At 43.5% G+C, this 20,706-nt stretch overlaps 1 protein-coding gene across 1 annotated transcript; it reads left to right on the forward strand.

Moving 5' to 3' along the window:
- The first annotated feature begins 1,925 nt into the window (after nt 1-1,925).
- AMER1 (APC membrane recruitment protein 1) lies at nt 1,926-18,929 on the forward strand. Its single transcript, XM_040323962.1, has 3 exons — nt 1,926-2,079; nt 7,910-8,047; nt 14,221-18,929. The coding sequence occupies exon 3, from the start codon at nt 14,319-14,321 to the stop codon at nt 17,544-17,546; it is 3,228 nt and encodes a 1,075-aa protein (XP_040179896.1). The 5' UTR covers nt 1,926-2,079; nt 7,910-8,047; nt 14,221-14,318; the 3' UTR covers nt 17,547-18,929.
- Nucleotides 18,930-20,706: the final 1,777 nt, after the last annotated feature.

Genomic DNA, 20,706 nt, shown 5'->3' on the forward strand with positions numbered 1-20,706 from the left:
TGCGGCCGCTGATAGGCTGAGCGCACTATGAGTCACCGACACACAGGAAGCGGAAGGGGCCCGGGACCGGAGAACGGGACGGCGATATCGGAACAACGGGGGATCGTAGGCAGGTAAGTGAAAGTTTATTTTGTATATTTTTACATCCCGGGCACAGCGGGGGTTAAAAGTTTTAGGTCAGAGAACTCCTTTAACCAATCCTATTTTTTTGTACAATTCTCCTTTAAGGGGGCGTGGCAAGGGGCGTGTCCTAGACCTGCATACTTTTGGTGATAGGTGTCCCTCATTCCCATCTCAGAATGTTGGAAGAGTTATCAATGCTCTCAGGTTTATATCAGCATCTGTGTATTTCCCCTCATTTCCTCCTAGGATGGGAAGTGATGGGCAGTCAGGACGCAGACATTTCTAGTAAAGGGAGGAAGGATCAGAACTTCTTACAGTGTAGTTATTGCTGTCTATTACTTCCTGTCCCAGGGATGACAGCCTTCCTATTTGTTGTTAGCACAGGAAGTGAAGGAAAATCTCCCCAGTGGGGTCACAGACAGAACACAAAACCTAGAATAGATTTTATACAGGACTCAGATGTCAATATTTATATTATACAGGATTTCTATGTCTCCAACCCTTGTGCAGCACTTCACAAACATAGCAATGACAGTATGGAACAAAAGGCAATTGTTTGTTTTGTTTTAGATTGGAGGGATCAGAACACCTGTCAGGTTCTTATTGCTGTCAGTGGGGTAGATTCAGGTAGGGAAGCGCACTGCTACGGCGGCGCAGCGTACCGTTTTTACGCTGCGCCTCCGTAAATTACTGGAGCTACGCTTCATTCACGAAGCATTTGCTCCGTAATTTGCGGTGGCGTTTCGTAAAAGGGGCCGGCGTAAGCGCGCGTAATTTAAATGATCCCGTAGGGGGCGTGGATCATTTAAATTAGGCGCGTTCCCGCGCCGAACGTACTGCGCATGCTCCGTCGGGAAAATTTCCCGACGTGCATTGCGGTAAATGACGTCGCAAGGACGTCATTTGCTTCGACGTGAAGCACCAGCGCCATTCACGATTCACTTACGCAAACGATGTAAATTTCGAAAATCGCGACGCGGGAATGACGTGTATACTTACCATTGGCTGCACCTCCTAATAGCAGGAGCAGCCTTACGCCGAAAGCGGCGAACGCAAACGACGTAAAACACGACCGCCGGGCGCGCGTACGTTTGTGAATCAGCGTGAGTATGTAATTTGCATAATCTACGCTGACAACTACGGGAACGCCACCTAGCGGCCAGCGGCAGAATGCAGCCTAAGATACGACGGCATAAGAGCCTTATGCCAGTCGTATCTTAGGCTACAGTCGGCGTATCGAGCTTTCTAAATACAGAAAGTCGATACACCGGCGCAACTTAGCAATTACGCTGCGTATATATGGATACGCAGGCGTAATTGCTACCTGAATCTATTGTCTAATGTTGTTATTGTGTGTTAGATAGGTGGGAAGTCAGGAGTGTATTGAGAAAAGAGGCGACTGACAAACATTTAACTTGTCTCTTTACCCAAAAACTACCAATCTTCCTGGAGACATGCTTTATAAAAGCCCAGTGCTTCCTCAGTACTGACCTCTACACACAGAAATAAGTGTCCCTCGGTACAACGCATTGCCCAGTCTATAAATCGGGACATTTGGCACACTTATTATAGGAGTGTAACTGCCTTAGTAGTAAACTGTGTCACAGCTCAACACAAAGCCCAGAGGTGACAATGTAGTAGGCGGAGAGTCTCTTTGTATATCCACAGTCTGATTGGCTGCCTCTGCAGTCAATCTGACAACGCGCCAATGAGCGGACTGTTTGCTATTCTCTGATTTGTTAGTGTTTGGCTTATCCGCAGAGAGTAAGCGAATGTCGGTGAGCGCGCTGATTGGTCGGTGGGGCTGCCAGTCACTGGATTCCTGGGGGGGAGGTGGTCAGGTAGAGGCCGCGCTGGTACAGGAGCATCAGTTTGCTGAGAAGAGAAGCCGGAGTCCAGGGCGGCCAGCAGAATAGGAGACGGCGGAGGCTCGGGGCCTGGTGCGGAGTGCTGCAGGTTAGATATGTATGATCTATGCAGGTGATACCTGAGCCGGGGGAGGGGAGAGATACACACTTAGCGGGGTTATTGTGCTTCGGATTACAACATGGCCCTATGTAAAGACAGGGACCTGTAGGAGGGGAGGAGTGTGTCTGATCCCATTGCCTGCCTGTGCTCCTCTACAGGCTACAGTCAGTGCTCTATGTGCCTTATATCCTTCCGGGTGGGGTATAGGACCCCCGTCTGTCTGTGTGGGGAGATTTCCTTCCACTTCCGGTCCTGGACACTCAACAGGAAGTCAGGGAATCTCTTCCCACTCTGAGCTGACCATACACCATACAGTCTGTCCATCTGCTATGCTGTGCCAGGACCTGACAGCTGGCATAGTCTAATGCCACTGTTTGCTGAGCCCCCCCAAACCATCAGCCGCCACTGCAATGTACGTGCTAAGAGCTGCGTACATTGACGGTGCTATAGAAGTACCTGTAATACACATGCAGGGATTGTTTAGGTTTTTCTTTCTAAATATAACACGTGATAGAAGAGGGCTTGGCATGCTTTAGAAGCACCTTAACCACTTAAGACCCGGACCAATATGCAGGTTAAGGACCTTTCCCCTTTTTGCGATTCGGCACTGCGTCGCTTTAACTGACAATTGCGCGGTCGTGCGACGTGGCTCCCAAACAAAATTGGCGTCCTTTTTTCCCCACAACTAGAGCTTTCTTTTGATGGTATTTGATCACCTCTGCGGTTTTTATTTTTTTGCGCTATAAACAAAAATAGAGCGACAATTTGAAAAAAAAAAATGCAATATTTTTTACTTTTTGCTATAATAAATATCCCCCAAAAAAGATATAAAAAAACATTTATTTTTCTTCAGTTTAGGCCGATACGTATTCTTCTTCCTATTTTTGGTAAAAAAATCGCAATAAGCGTTTAACGAATGGTTTGTGCAAAATTTATAGCGTTTACAAAATAGGGGATAGTTTTATGATGGCGATCAGCGTTTTTTTTTTTTTTCCTGACTGCGACATTATGGCGGACACATCGGACACTTTTGACACATTTTTAGGACCATTGTCATTTTCACAGAAAAAAGTGCTATAAAAAAGCACTGATTGCTGTGAAAATGACAAATGCAGTTTAGGAGTTAACCACTAGGGGGCGCTGTAGGGGTTAAGTGTGACCTCATGTGTTTCTAACTGTAGGGGGGCGGGGCTGGACGTGTGATGTCATTGATTGCCTTTCCCTATATCGGGGAACAGATGATCAATGACGGCGCCACTGTGAAGAACGGGGAAGGTTACACGCAGCTCTCCCCATTCTTCAGCTCCGGGGACCGATCACGGGAAACCGGCGGCGATTGGGTGCCGCGGTCACGGAGCTTCGGGACCGAGTCGCGTGCGCCCGACCCACGGCTGGGCTCTTAAAGGCGACATACACGTGCCTGTGCCCAGCCGTGCCATTCTGCCGACGTATATCGGCGTTAAAGCAGTAATAAACAAAGGCAAGCCTTTATTATAATGCAGCTTACCCATTCTTAGATATGATGTCTGCATTGGTTTTCTTTTGTAAGCTTTCTTCTCTTTTTTCATCTGGTGATCTGGCCAGTAAGTCTGGTGTGTGTGTGTGTGTGTGTGTGTTGTTTTTTTTTTTTTTTTTAAATATACAATCTTTTTAGCAGACTGTATCAGTTACAGGGGCAAGACAAACCATTTGGCACTGACAGGGGTGCTTATAATAATCGGCTTTTATTTATGTAAAACCTTTATCCCAAAAAGGGAGAAAAACAACTAACTTATTATAAAGTGTGAGCTGAAGTTTGGCTTCCCTTTGTTAGTGTATCTAAATCTGCTAGTGCTCCTAACACCCCAGACTGACAATGCTGGTGTATGCTGTGCCTCCTGTTCTTATTCATCCAGCGAGGTGTCTCACTATTACAGGAGGTGTGTTACTGGCAAGATCACCAGGGGAAACCCCCCAAAAAATGAATCCAGCCACCTCATCTGATTGGTAAGCTGCAATATATTCCATTTTGGGTTTAATGGCACTTTAAGCCTCGCGCCACACTCGTAGTGACACCGCATTCCTGTTAATTTCACTAGCAATTCAGTGCTGTTTGGGTGCAAATGGCATCGCAGCAAAGTGTACCAACTTTGGCACTGTACCCGGGTCGCATGCTTCTTTTATACCATGCAGTCTGATACGGGCAAACGCCCTGCATTAGGTAAGTGTGTGTGTTATAGGTTGTTCCTATCCACAAACGCGTGAGACATCTGACTTCACACAAAACTGGAATATGTTGATTGTGTAGAAATGGTGCCTTCTGCATGCCATGGTGCCCCTCCAGTCCCATTGAGGTGACACTTGTACATTGTATTGCTGGGATGGAGTGAGCAGTTCTATGGATCCTAAGTAATCAATGTGAGAGCTTCCCTTCTGCATGCCATGGTGCCCCTCCAGTCCCATTGAGGTGACACTTGTACATTGTATTGCTGGGATGGAGTGAGCATAATATCCTAAGTAATCAATGTGAGAGCTCCCTTCTGCATGAGAGAATCACGGCTTCATCTGCAGCGTATTGTGTAAGTGGCTCTGCATGCAGCTTCCCTGAGCCCAGCAAACACACAGAGGGGCACAAACGCCACGTGCATTACCAGAGACAAATGGATACTCACAAGCTGATTAAAAACTGCAATAAAGTAACTGGTAGAGTTCGGCTGAATGCGGGAAATCCCGTCCTGGGGCCAAGTGATTGGAAGGCCGACACGTTTCAGGGGACAAGCCCCCTCCTGAACGATGCTTCTGCTGTGATTAATCTGTGGGTGCCGGGCACTGGATGTCCTCTGGCATCCACGATGGGCACTAAAATACACAGAGTCAGATCTCTGTTCTGATGGGGGGCAGAAGGGATGGATTTTGCGTTCCTGCAGAAACAACTCTTAAAGCTAAGAGGTTCAGACACTTGTTTTGGATATGTGGATAAAACATTCTGAAGTCAGACACAGCCAGGCATTCAGCATTTTTAGCCATAAGCCTACAATGGCAGCCCTCCATTCTACAATGTGATAACCTGGCTCCTGATCATTACATCTTTGCTTTTTTTTTTTTTTATCGCTCAGCTGCTGGGATGAAGGAAAATGCAGAGCACTTCCAGCCATGTTTTTCCCCTTGTGATTGTGACAAGATTGGTGCTTGATGATTGGCCCAGCATTGTCATATTAGAGCAGGAGGATGGTCGATTGTGTGTAAGCTCTGATTGTAACGTGACTAGAGCCGTCTTTCCTCGCTCTCTGGGAAGGTGAAATCTAAGTGATCCTTATGGCCCATATATACACGATCCGAATATCGTATGAAAACTGTCGTCCGAGGAAGAATCGTACCATTTTCGGATCGTGTGTGTATACTACTTTTGAGAACCGATCACGATATTATTCGATCGGACAAGCATGAAAATTTTACTTGTACGATACCAGATATTTTTGCTTAGTCAGTATAGTTGTCCTCCGAAAATATAATACAACACATGACATCACTTCCGATTTTTTTTTTCTATGTTGTGCGTGAATTTTCGTGACTTTAGTAACCTATTCAATTTCTACTTGCGACTATTACCGTATTTATCGGGGTATTGCGCGCTCCGGCGTATAGCGCGCACCCCTAATGTGGACCCGCAATTCCTGTAAAAAAACATTTTAGTACATACAGTTTTGGTGTCTTGCGCGGCGTCCATCAGGGGCCTCGTCGGGTCCGTCTGCGGCTTCAGTGGTGTTCTCCCGCGCTGTCTCCCCGTGGAATCGCTGCTTCCCGCACTCGGTTTGAACGCCTCTGCCGACGTATACCGAGTGCGGTACACTCAGCTACATTCGGCCAGGCTCGGCTTCGCTCGTGCTGACGCTCTGTGACGTTTATGCGTGAGCACGAGCGAAGCCGAGCCTGGCCGAATGTAGCCGAGTGTACCGCACTCGGTATACGTCGGCGGAGGCATTCAAACACAGCGCGTATATCGTGCACCCACGATTTTCCCCTTATTTTAAGGGGAAAAAAGTGCGCCGGTATACGCCGATAAATACGGTTAGTGAAAAAAGTCCTACGATCTGTCGTACAATATTTGGATCGTGCGTACGGGCCATTAGGCATAACCTATTAAAGGGGGGAAAAAAAATTCTTGCTCCATTACTCGCCTCCGTCAAGGATGTGTACCCTGACAACTCCAGATACCCAGTGTCACTGACCGAAGGCCAATGTCATTAAGCACCTGCCTGTCATTGATGCAGCCCCTGGGGGAGCGTCAACATGTTGGCTTGGGTTCGTAACATCTGTGCCGCTCTCTGCATTATGGAAGACCTTCTTTTACAGTAGAATTTTAGAAGGGGTATTAGAAATAAAATAAAGGGGGGGCGGACTTAACTCTCATATTTTTTTTTTCTTAGGCCCCTTTCACACTGCCGCAACTTGAAAGTCGCACGATTTTGCAGCAAACATTCTGACACAATTTTGGGGAATGCCTGTGTAAACTTGTTCTATGGACCTCAACTCGCATCAAAGTCGCACAGATATGAATGGTTATCATTGGGTAAGACTTATCATGCGACTCTGATGTCCAAAGTTGCAGGAAAAGTGTGTAAGTTGCCATAAGCGGTGATATTTTTAAGCAATGTTTTGATTACATAGCAGTATACTACATTTCCAGATCCTCTTCAGACAGACACATGGGTGTTGGTACATAATGCTTACATGTCTGCATCTTCTGACATTCTCTGATGAGTTTTTGTCTTGACACGTCCCATCAACAGAATAACTTTGTTATGGCTGCAGAAGTTCTTGGGTCTCGCTACAGCTGCTGCCTTTGTTTCTTGCTGTTGTCTGCTTTCATAGAAAGTATTCGGGACGTAAGCGCCTTTAATTTCCCACACTGTTTCCTAATACCGTTTTAAAAAAGTCTTCTGCTTCACTTTGCTGCCTTATTTTCATCTGAATAAGCCTTCCTAAGGTAATTTGGGTCACCTTCTAACACTGTGCTACCACGGGGACATGGTTAAAAAAAGCATTCTTTTACACTTTTTTCCTTCTCTCCGTAATTACTGATCCTGGCAGTTCTGTCTGAATATGAGTCGGCGACCCAGAACAATGGGCATAATTCTCAATTGTCCTGACAACTGATATATGCGCACTTTTGTTGTGGGTCAATGACTGAGCATGTACCTCCAAAATCAAGTCGCTAATAACCAATCGTATATATTTATCCTGACCGCTTCCTTTTAGGTGACCCGAAAGTTGGCATAAGCCATGATTGAAAGCTAAGTGAGGGAGATGAGTTCTTATTATATTCCCCAGTATTTGCACTCGGCATGTTTCCACATTGTGCCATGTTTGTGATTTCACCTTCATGATTTATTTTTTTTGTCATTTCCATAAAAAGAAAAGAAAAAAAAATCCTGGTATTTGTCTTGCATGGGGCACATTGTTACTTCACAGTAAATAAAAAAAGGAGATCTCTGGTATTTCTGTATGTTAAGTATGAGTTTGCGCTTACATTAGTGAATTGTTGCTTCAGTAGAGTGCTTGGATGGAGAGCGTGTAGATACTGGAAATGTTTTCTAGAGACGAATGCCTTGTACACACGATCAGAATTTCCGATTAAAAAAAGTCAGACGGAATTTTTTTATCGGATATTCCGACTGTGTGTGGGCCCCATCGGACTTAAAATAGAACATAGGATTTTTATTTTTATTTTCCCATCGGAAGTTCCGATTGTCCGTCTGTACTGTATGTGTTTTTGAGAGCTTTCTGTAGCATCATTTGTATTTATTAATGTCTTTTTTTTTTTTTTTTTCACTCATAGGTCGGATACATGTCCAGAGCAAATGGCAATCTTGTGACTTTTCTTTTGGTTACAATGTGTGTGCAGTCTTTCAATAAAAGTGAGGATTATGTCTCCCATTTTCACATTGTGCCCTTCAGTTAGCTTCTTTCAGACATGGTAAGTAACACCAAGTAAACTAAGAAGTTTTCTTACCTGCTCTGTGCAATGGTATTACACAGAGCTGCCCCTTACCTCCTCTTCTGGGGTCCCTCACCAATGCTATCGTCTCCTCCTCTCCTTTGTGTGCCCCCATAGCAAGCCGCTTGCTAGAGGTGCACGCGTGTGGGCAAGCCCCCAAGCCGGGCTGTGTGTGTACATTGACACAGCGTGGCTCGGCCACTGCACTGCATTGGGTGGAATTGACTACATTCTAAAATATGCGTACAGGTGCATCTCACAAAATTATATTATCATGAAAGTATATTCATTTCAGTAGTTCAAATCAAAAAGTGAAACTCCTATATTTTATATAGATGAGTTACACATTTTGATGATTATGGCTTACAGCTAGTGAAAGCCCAAAATTCTGTATCTTATAAAATGATATTACTTAAGGCAAAAAAATTTTTTTTTCTTAATACATAAATGTTGTCTTACTAAAAGTATTTCCATGTATAGCAGGGAATATGCAATTAGCGGACCTCCAGCTGTTGCAAAACTACAAGTCCCGTCATGCTTGTGGCTGTCAGTCTTGCTATGCCTCATAAGAATTGTAGTTCTGCAACAGCTGGCGGTCTGCTAATTGCACATCCCTGATGTATAGTATACACTTAATACTTGGTCGGGGCTCCTTTTGCAGGAATTGCTGCATTAATGCAGTGTAGCATGGGTCAATAAGTCTGTGCCACTGATAAGGTGTTATTTAATAGCTGCCTTCATCTCGTCTGTGTTGTTGGGTCATTGATTTAATTTTCCAGCATGACTTGGCACCTGCCCACACTGCCAAAAGTACCAAGACCTGGTTTAATTATCATGGTATCGCTGTGCTTGATTGGCCAGCAAACTTGCCTGACCTAAACTCCATAGAGAATCTGTGGGGTATTGTCAAGAGGAAGATGGGACACCAGACCCAACAATTCAGACGGCCACTATCAAAGCAACCTGGGTTTCCATAACACCTCAGCAGTGCCACAGGCTGATCACCTCCATGCCACGCCACATCGATGCAGTAATTCATGCAAAAGGAGCCCCGACCAAGTACTGAGTGCATACTATACTGTACTGGGACATACTTTTCAGGTTTTTTTTTTGTTTTTGTTTTTTTTAATTGGTGTTTATGTAATCCTATTTTATTCTATTTTTTTTTGAGATACTGAAAACCCAAAATTCAGTAGCTGTAAGCCATAGCCATCAAAATTTAAAAAGGAAAAATTCTTAAAAATATATCACTCTGTGTAACGCATCTATATACAATGAGTTTCACTTTTTGATAATGTTTTGATTATATTCTTTTTATGAGATGCAGCAGTACAGGCAAAGACAAGATCAATATGCAAGTTGCCTGAGCTATTGTCTATAAATGAATGAAATGATAGAGCTTTGTGTATTCCCCTTTAGAAAGCAATGGGAATAAACATTATCAGTGTTGTGGTTAACACTATGTAATGCTATTGGGAAACGGAGGTGTGTGTGTGTGTGTGTGTGTGTGTGTTTGTTTGTTTTCCTCTGGTGGTTGAATGCAATTTTATTTAAAGTGGTTGTAAACCCTCTCTGACATGTTTTACCTACAGGTAAGCCTAGATTAAGGCTCACCTGCAGGTGTTTGCAATATCTCCTAAACCTACATGGAGATATTTGTCACAAAAAAATGCACCAGAGAATGCTGGTTTTCTGAATGGATAATGCCGGCCTTGACGGCTCCCGCGCGGAGTGACGTCATCGCCGCTCTGGCCAATCAGAGCGCCGATACCTGGAAGTAACCTCAGGGAGAGATGTCTGCGGCCGGAGGGGGAGACGAGGACGGCTTCGGGGGCTCCGATCTAAGGTAAGTAATGCATAATGAGCTAGTATGGTAGTAATACTAGCTCATTATACCTTTGTCTTGCAGGTGTTTACAACCACTTTTAATATTATAAAGCTCAAAGATCATCTTGTCAATGCTTTTCCAATCAGCTGGCTAGAGGAGAGTGGGTTAAAATGGCAGTAGAGTTTCAGCCACCATATTTTCCATATAGTCTCCAATAAGATGATTAACTGCCATTACCATAATATTAAATGGTAAGGGGTTGTCGAATTGTGCATATGGAGAAGGTTTGCACCCAAAAGATATCAGCTAATGTCACACTTGCGACCGTTTAGCATTCCTGTCACTGGCGGAATCACTTTGGAGGGTACACAAGGGTAGTGATACACCTGCCTGCATATATAGCTCTGTTGCTGGTGACTTAAAGGGGTTGTAAAGGTTAAAATATCATTTAAAAAAAAAAATGTCATACTTGCCTCCGCTGTGCAGTTAGTTTTGCACAGAGTGGCCCCGATCGTCCTCTTCTGGGGTCCCATGGCAGCTCTCGCGGCTCCTCCCCACAAGAGATAACCCCGTCTGGGTAGCTCTCTCCAGAGGGGATTAGCTTGCTGGCACGCTCCCATGCCATGCAATCGCCGTCCATAGCCGCCAATTGTATGACTTGGCCTCGCCCCCCGGCGGTCGCGTCATTGAATTTGATTGACAGCAGCAGGAGCCAATGGGCTGCTATCAATCTAGCCAATGAAGAGCTGACGAGCTGGGGCTCAGGTAAGTAAAACAGGGGCTGGGGGGGGGGGTGACTGCAAGGTGTTTTTCAACTTAATGCACAGGATGCATTGAGGTGAAAAAAAACTCAAAGCTTTACAACCACCAACTGTTTGTTAGCCAAAAACAGACGCCTCTTTAATTAGGCAAATTAGGCGGTCGCTTAAGGCCTCACACTCACAGGGGCCTCGCGGCCGCCTAACTTGCCCGATGCATTACCCTAGTTTTGAGGAACCTTAAGGCAGCGTTAAGAGCCCTGACTCAGGAACGGGGCCTCCAGCATCCCTAACAACCAGTGAATATCGGTGACACCACCCCTTGTGATGTCAATGACCCAGCATGCCCTCAGTCAATAAAATCACAAGGGGGCGGGTTCACCAGGTGACATAACCACGTGGCCCCGCCCATTAGTTATTAAAGAACAGGATCTCGGGGCCGCCTTGTTGAAGGGGGCTTCCAGATTCCGATAAGCCACCTTGTCCTGAAGCTCTTGTTCTCTAATTATTTTTCCCATCATGTGCGTGAGTGGGGCCCCATGTCAAGTTTTGCCCAAGGCCTCACAAAGCCTAGAGCCGCCTCTGGCCAAAAATTGTGTGCCGTTTGTATGCAAGACAAGTTCCTGGCCAACGCCCTTCGGACAAAAGTCCGAAGCTTTGTCTGCGGAAAATCTGATCGTGTAGGAGGCATTACACTTTTAAAGTGTTGCGTTTTCTAGCAATTGTTTAGCTCGCAAATTTTCCCCAAATGATCGCAACTGGGACATAAGCCTAATAATACATTTTCCCCACTATGATCCCCTGCAGATTTTGTGAGTTTGCTCACTTACAAAGAAATGAAGGGTCCAATATACGTGTATTTTAAATAATAGACTATCAACCAAAAATCCAGAAAAAAAACAATATACAAATGTTTTATATATTGAGTGTCAGTTCAGTGAGTAAAATAAGTATTTGATTCCCCAAGCAAAACTTCGTACTTGGTGGAGAAACCCTTGTTTGCAAACACAGGTAAAATGTTTCTTGTAGTTGGTTACCAGGTTTGCATACATCTCGGGATAGATTTTTTGGTCCACTTTTCTTTACAGACCTTCTCTAAAGCCTGAGCTCGTTCGGCTGGGATTTTTCTATGGGTCACAGGAGTGCAATTTGTTTTCAGCAGAGAGCAGTCTGAAGTCCATTCTGCTGACGTCACCAAGATCAGTCCAGGCACCGTGTCATCCTGACTCTGGAAGTTTGGATCCGCCAGGTGCCTGGACTGACGCGCATTTCAGCCTCTCGGCGAGCCACTGAGACGGCCAGTCCCCACCCCTCCACAGCTCAGCGCTCCCAATGAGCGTGGTTAAACTGAGTAGGAGAGCTGCTGATTGACAGGCAACAGCTCTCCGCTCAGGGAGGTGAGAGAACTGAGCCATCCCTGGTGGTTGGTGGCTCGGCTCTTGGTGAAGAGGTGCTGGGACACCTAGGTAAGTTTGATTATGGGATGAGAAAAAATCCCACACTACTCTTTTAAAATTATAAGCAAAACTTTTTTGGGATAGCGAAAGGGGTGGTTATATAATAACCTGTCAGTGGTGTGTTTTTTTTTTTTTTACCTTCTATGGCCCAGATTCTCAAAGGGCTTACGATGGCGCAACGCAATGTGCGCCGCCGTAAGTCCTAATCTGGACCGTCGTATCTATGCGACTGATTCTTGGAATCAGTTACGCATAGATTACCATTAGATCCGACAGGCGTAAGGCTCTTACGCTGTCGGATCTTAAATGCAATTTTTTTTTTCCGCCGCTAGGTGTCGCCTCCGTCGTTTTCCCCGTCGGGTATGCAAAATACGCGAATTCCCAAACGTACGCGCGGTCGACGCAGTGAAGTTACGACGTTTACGTTAGATTTGCGACACGTAAAGTTGCCCCTGCTATATGAGGGGCAACCAATGTTGAGTATGGTCGTCGTTCCCGCGTCGAAATTTAAAAACTTACGTCGTTTGCGTAAGTCGTCCGTGAATAGGGCTGGACTCTCCACTCTATCCAACACTAAAACAGTTTTGCCTTTTGGTTACATTTTAAGGTTTCTTGGCTGTTGCTTGGCAACTCGAAGCTTTAGCTCCCTCCATACATTTTCTATAGGGTTAAAGTCTGGAGACTGGCTAGGCCACTCCGTGACCTTAATGTGCTTCTTCTTGAGCCACTCTATTGTTGATTGATGGGTATTTTGTATTTCTTACATTTGTGAATAATTGCTCCAACAGTTGTCTCCTTCTTGCCAAGGTTCTTACTGATGATCTTGTAGCCCATTCCAGCCTTGTGCAGGTCTACAACCTTGTCCCAGACGTCCTTTGACAGCTCTTTGGTCTTGTCCAGGATGTTGGGTTTGAATGGAAGAAAGAGATTCTGTTAACGGGTGTCTTTTATACACAGTTGTCACTCGGTGCACCTTCTTAAATTGACAGGTCTAATCTGTGTACCACAAACTGTAGCCAGTCTGTGAGCCGGAATTATTATTGGTTGGTAGGGGATCAAATACCTTTTTTACTCGCTGAACTGTGTAACGGAACGTCCCACACTCCGCTTGAGTGCTTCCGTCATATACCGCTTCCTATCAGTCTGGATATAGATATCAGATATTCCAGCTGCCCTCAACATACAACGAGACAAGACTTGTTTGTGTGCTAAACATGGAGTGTTTAATAGAACCAAGAATGCAACCTTATATACAGTTTAAAGAGGAGGTAACCAGAACATAAATTAACATGAGCTAAATAACTAATCATTTACCCAGACTAGGCGACTCATAGATATGACCTTTCAGAGTAGACGTCCCGTCTCCACTCACCTGCTATACAATACACATTATCATAAGTGTAAACGCAGGACATCTTCACACAATAGCAGGGTCAATTAGCACAGAGAACAGACAGATGGCTGGAGGTGACGGCATTAGCATCTAACAGTATGAATGAGTCACTCCTACAATTAACCCGTTGAGTTCAGAATCAACAAACAGTAAATAGTTCTTTACAGATATCCTGGAATATGTTGTGGATAATAATTGCATAATAATCCCATCTTGGGTAGTCCAAGATATCATTCCTCAGTCATCCTATGCCCCTAGTGGATATAGGATGATTTTATACATAGGATGGTTCAGGGATGTCCCGGGTGAGTCTGTCACAAACAAAATCTCAATTTATAACCTGTGTGTGTGTGGTGGGTTTGTTTTTTTGAGGCGGGATATTCTGTCTCCATCATTTAAAATACACCCATGATAAAAATTATAGACCCTTCTTCTCTTTGAAAGTGGGCAAACTTACAAAATCTGCAGGGGATCAAGTGTGTGTGTGTGTGTGTGTGTGTGTGTGTGTGTGTTATAGATAGATCTCTCTATCTGAAATTATGGTTGGCGCCTAAAGTATGCCATTAAGTCAGGAAAATGATGGGCTATAAAAAAAAATAAGTCTATGAACTGCAACATTAATTTCCTATTATTCTGACTGGTATGGATTATGTTATCGTGTTTGTGAACTGGTTTCTGTGCAAGTGCCTGAGTTTTTTTTTGTTTTGTTTTTTCAGGTCTGCAAAGAATGTTTTTTTTATGTTGACCAGATTCCAGTGCCTCTACAATCCTACTTTTTAAACCCAGCACTCCTTTTTGATGTGTAACCGTTGTCATGGAAACTGGCAACAGTTGCCAAGAAGAAAACACTATAAAATCCACTTCCATACAAGATGATAGCCACAATGCAAGAGAGTGCTCCAGAGTGGATGTGCACTCTACACCGTCTTGTACGGACCAACCAATTCAAGGGAAACAGAAAAAAACTCCTTTCAAATTCTTTGGAGGAAGAAAAAGCATTGTTACTTTACCCAGCTTCTTTGGAGGAAAGCACAAGGGATTGGGAAAAGGAAATGCTAGAAAGTCAATGAGCAAAAGCAAGACCCATGATGGCATCAGTGATGTACCTGGGGAAGATGGAAAGAAGGGCTGTTCTGATAATTCTATTAACAAGCATCATGGGCATGACCTGTGTAAGACGGGGACTATTCTTCCCAGCTCTCTTAGTGCAGATTCTGGCATTACATCTCCGGTTAAGCTTGATTTCAGTTTCCATGATGTATCTCCTATGGGCAGCACAGAGTGCTTTGAGAAAAAGATGAATGGAGATAAATCTTTTTCCTTCCCGAGGCCAAAGAAAGGGTTGAGGGGTTTATTTAGCAGCATCCGTAGACACAAGAAAAACAAAACTCCTGACCCTGACAAATGTGAGCGTTACGATCCTATTACGGAGACTGTTATTTTAGAACAATTAAATAAGTATCCATCAGAGGATGCGGAACTGCAGTGTAGCAGTGAGCAACCAAAGATGAAGATCCAGGAATCGGGAGTCTCTTCAGAGGGTTTACCGAATCTGACAAGTGTGTGTGAAAATGAGGAGACTCCGCAGGATTCGGTGAGCACACCCAATTTAACACCACAGAAAACGAAAGAATTTGTTGTGGAAACCAATGAGGGACTTTCTAATGACCAAAATCCTGTCACCGATTCCAAACCTGACTGCCCTGCTGATGGTTTAGTCTCTGAAGTGTGTGCTGATAATGCAAATGCTGAATTAGACAGAGAGGTATCTTCTAACTCTGCTGCTGACCATCTCAGTCTTATGTTTGAGGATGTCTCTTCTCTTAAGAGTTTTGACTCACTTACAGGATGTGGCGATATTATTGCTGAACAGGACATTGACAATATTAGCGATGCTTCCCTTTCCTTAGAAAGGAGCAGGGAGACAACCAAGAGAAGTTCATGTCTTGTTACTTATCAAGGAGGTGGAGAGGAGATGGCAACATCAGATGACATGGAGGAAGAGTACCTTCAGAGACTTTTGGAAGATGGCAATGAAGCTGATGGGAGCTATGAACTGGAAGAAGAAAAGGTACATGAAGAGATGTCCAAGGACTTTACTGAACTGCAGCCACATGCTTATTCAATGGGTGCAGAAGATGCCTTTGTTGACAGAACTGTCCTAGGCAGCGCAGAGTTGCTTACTCCCCAAAGTGACCAGCAGGAATCTGCACCAAATAGTGATGAGGGTTACTATGATTCTACCACACCTGGTCCAGATGATGATGGTGGAGAAGGCTTCTCCCATAAAGAACGTCTTCCAAGAGACAGCTACAGTGGGGATGCACTTTATGAGTTTTATGAGCCTGATGACAGTCTTATGAGTCCTGCACCAGGTGGAGAGTCCTTGTATGAGAGTAAAACACTATGCTCTGAAATATTTGATCACTTTTTTGACTTCAGTCTTCCCATAAACGGTGGGCTAAGTCAGAATGTAGAACGCAAAAAGGGTGCAACTGAAACAGAAGAGGAGCGGTTGGCAGTAATTCAAAAACAGCTGCTGTTCTGGGAAATGCAAAGAGAAGCTGCACTTAAAGGATTAGGACATGTACACAAAGATACTTTTTCCAAAGAAAAACAAATTGAATGTGAAATCAGGAATGTCAACTTAATGGGCAGGGGCAAGGACTGCCCTACAAGAGAACACATTTTGATACAAAATGTTGGCAAAGATGTTGACAAAGGAATACAGCACACAGAAGCTTGGAAAGACTATCAGGAAACCCCTACAACAGACACTGATTACCACAGAAGTTACTTGCATCATATAGATGGAAATGGCCTTGTGGAGAATTCTGGTTTTGAGTTGAATGTTAGTAGCCTTGAAGCTCAGAACCAGAGTGACACTACATTGGCAAATCTTGCCAAACGTTCCAATTCTAGTATTACACCTATGCATCATGCCCAGAATGTATTTGGTGCTGAATTTTCCGGCCTATCCAACTACAGTGCAGAAAATGAATGTGAGCAAGCTATAGACTTTGCTGATAATGGTATGTTGTTTTCAAGTATTTCTGAAAGACTTGGCAGTGCTGTTTCTAATTCATCATTTCATCACAACTTAAATGCTCTTCCCACTATGGTCACTTTTGATGTAGTTGATGTTGAAAATGAAGGTGAATGTGAGCAGCAAGTTGACCTAAGTCCAGATGAAGAGGTTGGATCATCTTTTGAGACTTTTGACCATAGATATGCACAGGAGTCTTTGGCTGAATGTGATGAACACTTATTGCAGATGGACTCTCATCAGTCTTTCCAAAACTATAACTGGGGGGTGGCCAGCCTTCCACGTCATCTTGAGCAATATAAGCTAAGTCCTTTTAGGCCAGTTCCACTTTCTGTTAACAGAAGAAGCAAATCACTAGACACAGAAACCTTGGAGACTGAGCTTGGTGGGATACATATGTCTAAAAGTGGCTTAAAATCCTATGATTTGGTCACCCCTTGGGAGGATAAAAATAATTCTTGGCAGGGTGAAGATCGTTGCGCACGTGCAGACGAAGCAAGGTTTAACAGCTTGGGCCAAATTGTTCTTACAAATGAAGAGTTTGAAACCTGTACACCCGTTATGTCTCCAAAGCGGAGCTATAGCAGAGAACTGTTGGGTTCCAACTCTGGTAGCCAGCTACCACTAGATAGCAGGGAATTGGCAAATGTCACTACAGAGACTGTGCAGTTTAACACTAGGCCGTTTCAAGAGGACTCCAAATCCTGCAGATACTCCAGAGAAAACACTACAAAAAAGCTTGCTCGTGTGCTTCCATTGGAGGAACAGAGATGTGTAGATACACAGTACAGTTGTGATTATGATGCCCCTCATAAGCAAATTAAGACCAAACCTATTGGTGTTACACAAGCGATGCCCCAGCAACCTAAAAAAGACTATGAACTACAGTCGGACTTTGTGGAAAGGTCTGGACCTTCCAAGAAAGGCATTTTGGCGCACAGGGATATATCGCCTGTTGACTGGAGTAATCATTACAGTGAATGTTCAAATGGCTAATTATTACCCACTGCCAACAAGATATTTAATATATAGATTAAAGATTCTCCATTAGTGAAATGAGAATATGAAAACGATCCAAAATGGCTTGTAGCCTAGCCAATCTGCAACTGAATGAAGGACTGTTGTACAAATGTTTTGCAAATGTCAGTACTGGTAAAATCACTGTTGGAAGTCTGTCACTTGTTTAGTTGCTTCTAAATTTGCAATGCAATGGAAAAAACACCATAGTGCTTTACACTTAGAATGTCCTTTTTTAAAGAATGATGCAAGTTATGTGTACCCTGGTATTGCCATGTCACACATCACTTGGGGCCGACACATCCAACAGCCTAAAAGGTAAATAAAAAATGCAAAACGCTGCCCTCTCAAACGGAATTCTGTTACTCCTTTTCCTATGCAGTGCTACACAATTATATTGTGAAAGTTTACTTCACAGACTTGGCATAAGCCCTTGTATACTTCATGCTGACACTAAGTGAAATAGAAAATACATGGCAACCTGTAAAGACACACTGTGATGCATCTGTTCTTTGTGAGCACACAAGGCCACTGTGCATTGGCATTCCTGTAGGCCCATCTTTTTTTTGCACTCATGCTTGATTTGAGTTCAGGTTGCGTGCATGCTTCAACTAATAAGATATTTCCTTTTTAAAGCACTACATTATTTTTTTTTAATTGTTGGAATGTTTGGAAAACTTAGGCACATGTGTCTGAAAGTTTTCAGGGGAAAAAAATGTATTGCTTTTTCTGACATAACTGTTTTGGAATTAGGCTGCCCTATTACTATTATACAAAGCTACATTCATAGAGTTCACTTCACTCTTTTGGTGTCTGAAATATCAAAGGAGGTGGTCGCCATATTTAATTGATCTTAAAACTTCCCAACTAATGTTACAGCATCAATTTATTTCACTCTGCAGAAAATATGTGTTCAGGAAGCTAGGACTGCTAATAGTAATAATAAAAAAAAAAAGTGGGGGGGTTGGGTTGAGAGAAGTGGTGAGGGGAGGAGCAAATTGTCAACATAATCCGCGCATTGTCGGTTATTTTAGATAGTCTCACTATTCCCATGCTTTTTTCGCTATATTTTTTACACAACTACATGTCTTTTTTGACACTATTTCAAAGATGCCCCCAACACACATACACTTGAGTTTAAATCATCTGTATGCAACATATTAAACTGAATGGCGTTATAAGGTGCACGCCATTAACTTTTTGCCATATGCTCAATAGTTCTAATGGTGTTCACCTTGTGCTGCTGGCTTTCTTGCTTATTTAAGTTTATTGGGTTGCTTCTATTCGTTGAATAGCCCCGGATGTGAGACAATACAGCATAGTACAGTAAAACCCTTGGTTTGAGAGTGTTTTGCAAGACAAATTTTTTTTTAAATTTTGACTTGCTATACAAGCAATGTCTTGATATACAAGTAGCGTCATGTCACACCTGAGGGCGTATTGCAAGCGCTATAGTGTTAAAAATGACGCCTGCAATCCACCCTAAAAGTGCTGCTCCATTGTATGGATCATTGCGCTAGCAGGACGGTAAAAAAAAGTCCTGCCAGCCACATCTTTGGAGCGGTGTGTATACCGTTCCTCCACTGCTGCTGCTCATTGAAATCAATGAGACAGCGCGGCTATACCACTTCAGCAGCGCATTGCGGGCGTTTTTAACTTTTTCTCGGCTGCTAGCGGGGGTTAAATGCGGCCGAAATGCGCCGCAATACCGCCCATAGCATTGGCAGTAAAAATGGCGGCATTTTACCACCGATGCTATGAGCAGTTCAGTGTGAAAGAGCTCCTAATTGTAGCAATATGGTTACATTTAATGAAGGTACAACATTCAGAAACATATTGCTACACTTAGAGGTACCTCTCTTCTCTTCTCTTTTATACTCTGTAGCTCTTGCTGGATTTTGCTTCTAATCCCCTTGTGGAGGCTTCTATTTGTGGATGGACATTTTATGGTTGCACAACCGCATTGCTATATTCTTTTTAAATTGGACTATAAAGTGAAGGACTTATGAATAAATGGTTGCGGAACAAATCATTTTGAGTTTCTATTTCTTATGGGGAAATTCGCTTTGATATACAATTTGCTTTGGATTACAAGCATGCTTCTGGAACAAATTATGCTCACAATCCAAGGTTTTACTGTATCGAAATCTGAAAGCTTTATTTGTGGGAAAAAAAGGATGCCAATTTTGTTCGGGAGCCATGTCGCACGACCGCGCAATTGTCAGTTAAAGCGACGCAGTGCCGAATCGCAAAAACTGGCTAGGTCCTTTTAGCTGCCTAAAGGTCCGGGTCTTAAGTGGTCAATGCCCATTTTTTTTTTTTGCATAATGTGAAAGATGATGCTACGCAGAGTAAAAAGACCAACATGTCGCGCTTTGAAATTGCGCACACTTGCAGAAAGGCGGCAAATTTCAGTACTTAAAAATACCCATAGGTGATGCTTTAACCACCGGGCCTATTTTGGCACTTCTCTCCTTCATGTAAAAATCATGATTTTTTTTTTTTGCTAGAAAATTAATCAGAACCCCCAAACATTATATTTTTTTTAGCAGACATCCTAGGAAATAAAAAAACGGCGTTCATTGCAACTTTTTTTCTCACACTGTATTTGCGCAATAATTTTTCAAACGCCTTTTTTTGGGAAAAAAAAACGGTTTCACGAGTTAAAAAAATAACAAAACAGTAAAGTTAGCCCAATTTTTTTGTATAAATGTGAAAGAGATGATTTATGCCGAGTAAATAGATACCCAACATGTCACGCTTTAAAATTGCGCACACTCATGGAATGGTGCCAAAAATCTCTATAGGCGACGCTTTAATTTTTTTTTACAGGTTACTATTTTCGAGTTAGAGGTCTAGTGCTAAAATTGTTGCACACGCTCTAACGCACGCGACAATACCTCACATGTGGGGTTTGAACAACGTTTACTAGGGTTGTCCCGATGCCACTTTTTTAGGACTGAGTACAAGTACCGATACTTTTTTTTTTATGTACTCGCCGATACCGAATACCGATACTTTTTTTTTTTTTTTGAATGTGTCCCCAAATGCAGCCATGTCCCCCCCACATATGCAGCCATGTCCAGCCATGTCCCCCGTATGTCCAGCCATGTCCCCCGTATGTCCAGCCATGTCCCCC

Source organism: Rana temporaria, chromosome 9, assembly GCF_905171775.1.
Source record: "Rana temporaria chromosome 9, aRanTem1.1, whole genome shotgun sequence".
NCBI classification, from domain to species: Eukaryota; Metazoa; Chordata; class Amphibia; order Anura; family Ranidae; genus Rana; species Rana temporaria.